This window comes from Rhinatrema bivittatum, chromosome 2, assembly GCF_901001135.1.
Source record: "Rhinatrema bivittatum chromosome 2, aRhiBiv1.1, whole genome shotgun sequence".
NCBI classification, from domain to species: Eukaryota; Metazoa; Chordata; class Amphibia; order Gymnophiona; family Rhinatrematidae; genus Rhinatrema; species Rhinatrema bivittatum.
In genome coordinates, this window is record NC_042616.1 from 710,653,053 (window position 1) to 710,661,779 (window position 8,727).

The 8,727-nt window shown below is 47.2% G+C and overlaps 1 protein-coding gene and 1 non-coding gene across 5 annotated transcripts in view; both read right to left on the minus strand.

The window, feature by feature from the left end:
• The window catches only part of C2H8orf37 (chromosome 2 C8orf37 homolog), an 83,103-nt gene extending 75,274 nt beyond the window's left edge, over positions 1–7,829 (minus strand). The window contains exon 1 of one of the 4 annotated variants that reach the window (XM_029591748.1): positions 7,579–7,828. In XM_029591748.1, the coding sequence (XP_029447608.1) occupies positions 7,579–7,706 (128 nt within the window). In that variant the 5' untranslated portion in view covers positions 7,707–7,828. Of the gene's footprint in view, positions 1–7,578 lie in introns of all 4 variants that reach the window. The other 3 variants (XM_029591747.1, XM_029591746.1, XM_029591749.1) reach the window with 3 other exon arrangements.
• A 334-nt stretch (positions 7,830–8,163) lies between these two features.
• On the minus strand, positions 8,164–8,245 carry TRNAS-AGA. The gene has a single exon. It is a non-coding gene; the product is annotated as a tRNA-Ser (tRNA).
• Positions 8,246–8,727: the final 482 nt, after the last annotated feature.

The window sequence follows — 8,727 nt, forward strand, 5'->3', positions numbered from 1 at the left end:
TTAAAAATCACCAGTCCAAGTAGAGAACCCTGATCACTACACTGTTTACCTCTCTCCACTGAGAAAACTGACCATTTAATCCTACTCTGTTTCCTGTCTTTTAACCAGTATGCAATCCACAAAGGACAATGCCGCCAATCCCATGACTTTTTAGTTTTCTTAGAAGCCTCTCATGCAGGACTTTGTCAAATGCCTTCTGAAAAGCCACATATACTATATCTACTGAGCTCACCTTTATCCACATGTTTATTAACCCCTTCAATAAAATGTAACAGATTTGTGAGGCAAGACTTCCCTTGGGTAAATCTATGCTGGCTGTGTCCATTAAATCATGTCTTTCTATATGTTCTATGATTTGGATCTTTAGAATAGTTTTCACGATATTTCCTGGCACTGAAGTCAGGCTCACCAGTCTATAATTTCCCAGATCACCACTGGAGCTCTTTTTAAACATTGGGATTACATTGGCCACCTTCCATTCTTCAGGTACAATGGACATTATTACTGATAGGATACAAATTACTAGTAATTGATTTGAAATTTCATTTTTGAGTCCTTTCAGAATCCTAGGGTGTATACCATCTGGTGCGAGTGATTTGTTACTCTTCAGTTTGTCAATCTGGCCTACTACATCTTCCAGCTCCACTGTGATCTGGTTCAGTTAATCTGAATCATCACCCTTTAAAAGCAATGTGTCTTCCAGCTAGACCTGTACGAGAGCACTATGCCCAGGGACCATGGACATCTCCTGCAACTGAAGAAGGGAGGAACCTTCGCATAGCGAGAAGTCGCCAGCAGGTCTAAGAACGGAAGACCTCAGAGATCCATTATCATCTGAAATTGTTGCACTGGAGGTGGACCCTTGGGCCAAGGTGGGGTTGACGCTACCCGGAGGAGGGATCCTACGGGTCCCCACCGTCGGCAGGCAGAGAGGGCTGACGGACGGAGGCTGGCTGGCACTTCACCAATACTAGTCCTCGTTCCCCGCGGTTGAGCCTTTGGGTGCCGGGGCCGGCTGAACTTAGGTGGCCTCCGTCAGTGGTTGTCGATGGGTGGCTCGAGGTCAGCCCAGAGGCAGCAACTGGTGTATGTATCAGTCTGTACTGGATGAGGCAGAGCCCCGGAGACCAGGGCGCCAATAGAAACACAGTCTGACAGAGAGCGCCCGAGCAAGAGCAGGCCGAAGCCTGAATGAACCACGTCCAGGACAAGGGCTGAAGAGGCGTCTTAAAGCAAGCTGGGTTCTGGGCTGGTGGCAGACTGGAAGCAGGGGCAAACAAGGCTGAGGTCTAGACAAGGAGAGAGTCAAAGGATGGTCAGAAGAAGCAGAAGTCCAGGGCTGGAGAGAGGCAACGGAGTAGTCAGGCAATGCAGAGGTCCGGGGTTGGAGAGAGGGAACAGAGAGTAGTCAGGCAATGCAAAGGTCCGGGTCTGGAGAGAGCAACGGAGTAGTCAGGCAATGCAAAAGTCTGGGGTTGGAGAGAAGCAACGGCATCGTCAGGCAATGTAGGATCAAACCAGATTAGCAATCTGAAGGAGAGGTGAAGGAACAGGAACACCGGAACAAGGAAACAGGAACGAAGGCAATCAGGATCGGGAACCAGGAACAGAGGAAGCAACGAGCACTCGACTAGCAAGGGGACCTGTTGCAAAGGCAATTTGAGAGCAGAGCCCGGGCTTATATACCGGAGCTCAGCCGACGTCATCATGCGGGGGCCGCAGCAGGTTCCCGCCGCGGGCCCTATTAAAGGATCTACTGTGTTTGCATGTGCGCGCCTAGGGAGGGGTGCGGCGCTGCTCAGGATGGCGTCTCTTATAGCATTACATTCGTTAGAATAGATACACTATACACAATACATCATTTAATTTCATCCCTTTAGAAGAATGATTTGTCAGCAACAAATATTTATATATCTTTCGATACTGTCTAGACATGCCCCCAGAATGATTGACAGCTCGATTGTCCCTTTAAATTTGATCTAGTATTAGTACAAAACAAATTTGCCAGATTAAGAGTATATTAACACTAGCATGTTTAACCACTGATGACTCCTCTCAATTTTAAAGCATACCATTCAGGAACACGTTTTTAGACTGTTTCTTCACAGCTAATCGTAGACCAGTCAGCACGGTGCTAAATAGGACACATGGTAATAGGTAGCAAGTGTAGTATCATCAAAACATGTCGCTGCCAACTTCCATCACATCAAAATATACATAAATATTTTTTATTTAGTTTAAAAAAGTTTATAATATGCTTACTCTCGATATTAGGCACCATTATGTGAATGGAGTCGACAAGATTTTGTGTGTAATCATATACAACTTAAGGTTGGTTGAATATTATTTTTCCTACAAATTGAAGAAGTACATGCTTTTATAAACTGTTAGCAAGAATTCACTTTCGTTTACAAACTTCAAGTTTACACCAGAACCGCTGCTATGAATGCCCTCAGGGTCTCCATCTGAAAATGGGGAACCTTGAGGGCCCAGTTAACTCTCTTGAGGTCCAGGATCGGTCTGAAGGAGCAGTCCTTTTTGGGAATGACGAAGTAGATGGAGTACTGGCCGGATCCCTGTTCCTCCACAGGGACAGGGACTATGGCTTCTAGCTCTTGCAGCCTGGTCAGAGTCTGACACACCACAGGATGCTTCCGGCTCCCGCAGGGAGAGACGAGGTAGTGGTCCAGGAGGTCCCGAGCAAATTCTAATGCGTAGTCTTTTTCAATCACCTCGAGGACTCACTGATCCGTTGTAACCTTGACCCATTCCTCTAGAAACAGGGACAGATGACCACCTAAGTTCTGAACGGAGGAATAGGCCAGCCTAATCTCATTGGGAGGACTTTGCAGAGGAGCCTTGGAGGTTACCATCTCAGAAGGGACGTTGGCCACGAAAGGAATGAGACCACGGCTGGGACCTAGCGGAAGCACCTCTTTGGAAGGAGCCCCGCGCTCTGTTATTGTACCTGCGCTGGCCTCGGAAGCGAGAGCGTGAAGTAAAGGACTTAGTCTGTTTAGGATGGTCCTCAGGCAGCTTATGAATCTTGTTGTCCCCCAAAGATTTAATAAGCTGTTCAAGGTCCTCACCAAAAAGAAACTTACCCTTGAAGGGAAGCATGCCCAGCTATGACTTGGAGGAGGGATCTGCAGCCCAATTTCACAGCTAAAGAAGCCATTTGGCCGATACTGCGGACACCATGGCCCTGGCCTTCACTCGGAGCAAGTCATAGAGGGCGTCAGTCCCATACTCCACCACAGCTTCCAGCCGGTCCGCCTGTTTCGCCTCTGTAGACGGGAGGTCCTGGGTGCTGAGTAATTGTTGAACCCACCTGAAACTTGCCCGCTGCATGAGACTGCTACAGACTGTCACCTGAACTCCTAAAGCGAGGACCTCAAAGATCTGCTTGAGATGCAGTTCCAGTTTGTGATCCTGAACATCCTTCAGCGCTGTGGCTCCAACCACTGGGATGGTGGTCCGTTTGGTGACTGCGGAAACCGAAGCGTCCACCTTGGGAACCTTAAGCATCTCCAGACATTGGTTGGGTAGGGGATAGAGCTTGTCCACTGCCCTACCCACCCGAAGCTCCGATTCAGGAGACTCCCATTCCCGTAGGAGGAGCTGCACGAGCATAGGGTGGAAAACGTACGTGGCGGAGCCCTGAGTCCCACCAGGACTGGGTCCATGTTCCCTGAGGCAGAAGCACAGGCGGATTCCTCAGGTGGGTTTTCGATCTCCAGCTCATCCAGTACAAAGGGAATGAACGGGTCCAGCTCTTCCCTCTGGAATAATCTTAACACCCGCGGGTCGTCACCTTCTATTGGGGGATTTGGGAGCAAATCTGGATCAGGATCTGAAGGAGAGGGCTGGGAAGGGTCTGCGGTGGTTGGTACACCCAGAACGGTCCTGACTCCAACGGAACCCTGGGAATCTGGGGCCCTAGGAGGCTGGGTAATGGACACCCAAGGAATCTTTGCCGGAGGGGGGTCCAGGGTGGGCTCTTCCTGTTCCTGAAGGCTGGCTAAATAAGATTTGTGCAGCAAGAGCACAAAATCAGTGGAAAAACGATGCTGAGCCTTCCTGGGTAATGGAGGGGAGGGGCCAGGTCAGAGGGGTCAGGCACCCCCTCCGGGGAGTGCACAGGGCTCAAATCTGGCGGCGAAGTTGTAAAATCCGACTCCCCTCCCCCGTGAGGCACAGAAATCGCTGCGATCCCTAAGCCCAAAATGGCCACCGTTCCCGCAGTTTTTCGCGAGGGAGCCGGCCTGGAAACATGCATGGGAGCCCGACCCAGGACTGCCGACGTTGCTGGTGCCTCGGAGGGTCCCTCACCCCCAGGTAAGCAAGCCGAGCATAGGCCATCGCGGCTATCCGAGCCTCGGAGACCAGAAACTTTAAGAAAGTTTTCTTCCTTACCTTGTCTTTGCGCTTCCCGGTCTCCGGCTGCGGGGGCGGGGGGGGGAATACCTTCATCGCCACGCTCGGTATTGCACCCGCTGCCTCTCAGCCATTCTGGGGGCTGTCCATGCCGGGAACCGGCTACCGAACCGAGGCTTACCTCTGAGGGATCTCGGAAATCACCTCAGGAATTCTCGACTGGGGGAGGGACCCTTAGGTATCACCGCAGGAGAGCGGGGCTCATCTTGTGGAGGTAAGATTTTCTAATGCTGTGCAGCATGTGTAGTGTCTCAAACTTGTAAGGAGACGGAGAAATACTGGGAAGCAGAGCTTCCTGCAAGGGTATATGTAGGCTGATGTCAGATTGAAATCTGACTCCATCTTCCAACTACTATCAGGAGTACACTATACCCATTGGTCCTGAGTCCATCTGCTTCACGCTAGGAAATAAGGCTTATTACCCTGCAATTTGTATTAGACACACTAAGCTTGAGGGTTTTTTGGTGTGTTTTTTTGTTGTTTTTTTTAAACACCAAAGCCCATATTACATACCTTGGCAAGGTTAGTGCCAAAAAACCCATAGTAGCCTCATCACAGCTTATTGCATAGGCCCCAAAATTAGCCGGGTAGAGACTAAAGAAAGATATTGCTATCCCAGGAAGTAACAGGAAAATAGGCCTACTTCATGGGATCTGCTGGGTAGTTGCAAATCTGTACTGGCCACTGTCAGAGACAAGATGCTGGGCTTGATAGACCTTGGTCTGATCCAGCATAGCATTTATGTTCTCATGGCATGGAGAGGGTGGTGGATGCCTGAAATGCCCTTCCGGAGGAGGTAAGACAAAAATGGTGAAAGATTTCAAAGGGGCATGGGATAAACACTGTAGATCCCTAAAGGCTAGATGATGGAAATGAGGAATTGTGCATGGTGGTAACATACTGATATGGCGGTTACTACCCTTAACCAACAAGCCTTCATACTATTGATACAACTCATTATTGCTCTCTGCTTTAATGAGGGAGACCTGTGTACGCAAGCCAGTTGCCACCCCCCTGATGATACCTTTATGGGGGAGACCGGCATGGCACAGCTGGTGCTACCACAAGCTTGCTTGGCCGACTAGATGGACCATTTGGTCCTTTTCTGCCATCATTTCTATATAAGATTCTAGAATAAAATGCTGATCCAATTGTTTAAGCTGAACACTGTATGTAGATTCAGAAGGGAATGTTCTTTGTTGCAGAACTGTCATTACATACACAGTGGAGTTTTTGCCTTCCCTGGATTATCACAAAAAGTTGTGTTAGGAACTTTAGAATAATGTTTGATTTGATGGACATCTACTCATCTTTCAGTGCCATCAAACATATATTACTGAAATGTACTACCATGATGTTCATCTCTAAGGTGATTAACATTTGATTTATAAAGCATGATCAATGTACCATACAAATCTAAAATTACTACTACTGAAACCTTTTCACAGATATCTAGGGTCCTTCATTTTCAGTTTAACTGATTTTCACCCATAATTCCTGGATTTTGCCAAAGGTGACAGCTGGTGTAAACTGATATTTACTCTAATTTTAGGCTGATTTAAAAAGCAGCATTTCAAGGCCTCCAGCCACTGCTAGAAGCCAGCGTAGGCCAAAGTTCATGTTGTTCAAGTTGTGCTCCCCCACCGATGAAAGAACACGACCTCTAGTCCAGCTCATGCCATATTTCAAGTTCCATCTCCTCAACCCCAAGCAGCCAAAGTGCCTGCTGTCTGATGCCATGAATGCGTTTGAAGCAGGCTCTGTCCACCAGAAGCACTTCCCGGCAGGCTCCCTGGCCTTGCACGAAAGCAGAAGTGCAGTGCTGCAGAGCATAGGAGCCTTAGTAAGCATGCTGCTGAAGGAGAGAGGAGAAGCCCGGAGCCACTACCGGTAAGAGTGAACGCTGCTGCAATGGGACGTAGAAGTAGGCAGGGGATGGGTATAGAGATGGGGATGCTGCTGAGTTGGTGGGCAGGAGAATCTGCTTAATATTTTGTCCTAGCTTTGTCCACCAAAATAAATTCAGATATTTACCCAGAAAAATGAGTCATTTTTTCCAACTGATTTTCTCCTGTTTTTGTTCTTGTCATAAGCAGCCCTTATAAATTCCCGGGAAAAACAAAGTACAATAAAAAATGAAAATGAAGGACCCTACACATCACAAGAAAAAACAAATATCAATCAAGGAAATAATGCAGTTGCAAGAGGTGGGTAACAAGGGCAACTGTTGTGGACTGTAAGCCAGGAAGAGGTAACACTTTATCCTTTTTGAGTCAGTCTGTGAGCCCAAAGTGTGGTGGGGAGGGATGCTGAAAGCAATCTTTGCCTTGGGTACTGTTTTGTTAGGCAACTTCCCTGGACTAGAGAACACTAGGACTTATATGCTGTCAGATATAACTCTCTGGAATATTCCTATCGTGGGCCAACGAAAGATATCACTATCTACAAAGAATTCAGTATAATTAAAATATGGTTAATGACGGAGAAGGGGTTTCAATGTGGTTAATTTTGTACAAGTACTATTATTCCTCGTCGAAAGAACAATAGAAATCCTTAGCATTAGGTTTTTATTTTCAAAATGTAATTGTGTTTAAAAAACAGATCATAAATACACTGAACGTTTGCGATCTAAGCTATTAACCAGCATGCAATCCTCAATTCGCCACGTGCCAAAAGAACTTCCGGATTTCAAAACCGTACGATGCAAAAGCCAGATCTAGCAGTTGAGTGTTGAAGATCAGGAAAGACCCGCAGACGGATTAGTGACTTTCACTAATTTATAGCAAAAGGGAACTTAGAATATGCACCATATACAACACATGGTCTTTCGTTTAACAGCTTTATAGACATTTTTCATTCGTAGTAGCCATTAATATTAAGGCGGTTTTACTTTACACTTAGGGCACCCCGGGAGCAGAGCAGAGCTCAACTCAGTGAGCACCGGCTATTTATTATCATTATCAATTTGTGCGGCCAGGGACATTAAGTCTGTTAATTGTTTCAAGCAACTTTGGACAGAGTCGCAGGAGACTGGAGCTGACCAGGGTGAGCGACAGCAGCCCAGACCCCCCTGACTTGGTCTGAGGAGAAAACCCCAGGCCCATGATGACAGCGGCGGCAGAAGACCGGCAATTATTTAACCTGTTTCTTTCTGCCCCCTCCGGGTGTCCGCCCTTGCTGGAGTCGCCCGCGCCTTCAGCTCGCAGCACACCCGCTTTGCAGAACTTGGACTCCACTTCATCCAGCAGCTCGTCCAAATCATCCGCCATACTGGGTCCCGGCAACTGCGCACGCGCAAGCACCCCTGGCAACTGCACCGGCCGTTGCCTAGGAGGTCGCGCGCGCGACGTGATGAGGGCTGGAGCTGCACGTTTGCTTACGTTCTGGAGTTCTAGCTGCTGGCGGCTGTCCATGATGGGTCCAGCGCGTGCATACTTGTATAATACAAAGTAGTGAAATTACAAATAAAATTCGCAGGAAATGTGATCTGAAAAAAAATTTGGCTCAGTTGAATGCCAAACGTGAGAAGCACGGGAAAAAGACAGGCAGGCTAACTGCGGGGATCCCCTGAATTTGAAATTAACAGCAATCAGAGCCTGAATTGTCATTTGTTCATAGTATGGCATAATTGCTTGCTATGTTGTTATTGAGTTTTCATCTACTTTCTCAGATTGATTGTACTGACTTAAATACGAAAAATATTAGCAATAACAGAAAAATAGAACCCGTAGTCGGCAGGATTCGAACCTGCGCGGGGAGACCCCAATGGATTTCTAGTCCATCGCCTTAACCACTCGGCCACGACTACAAGTGGAAAAAGTAGTTAGCAAAGAATCTTAAATATATCATTATGGTGCTATTGCCCAATTTTAAAATTTCAGAAAATAAATTTGAAGAGATCAAAAGGCAGACATGTTTTTAGTGTTTCCCTTGTTAGATGCAATATCCAAACGATTTCATTTGGTTTTAATCAGAGTATCTTCTTTAAACCGCTTTAGAGTTGGTGAATTTCAGAAGGAAGCTGCAGGAGGGTGCTGGAATTCCACCCCCTCCCCCAAATCCTCAGAGGCCTGAGAACAGAGAAGAAATAGAAAATGCACTACAGCCTGGAAGTTGGAAGTTAAAAGATAAAATCTATGCTTAAAGGAGGCAGGGACTTTTCTGGTCCAGGAAGCCAAATTGTGCCAGAGAGAAATTGTTTTGGGGCTTGGAGGATCCTAAAGCTGTCTGTACCAGAAGGGTTTTTCCTTGAGCTGAGTAGGAGATTCTTTTGATAATTCTTTTGATAAT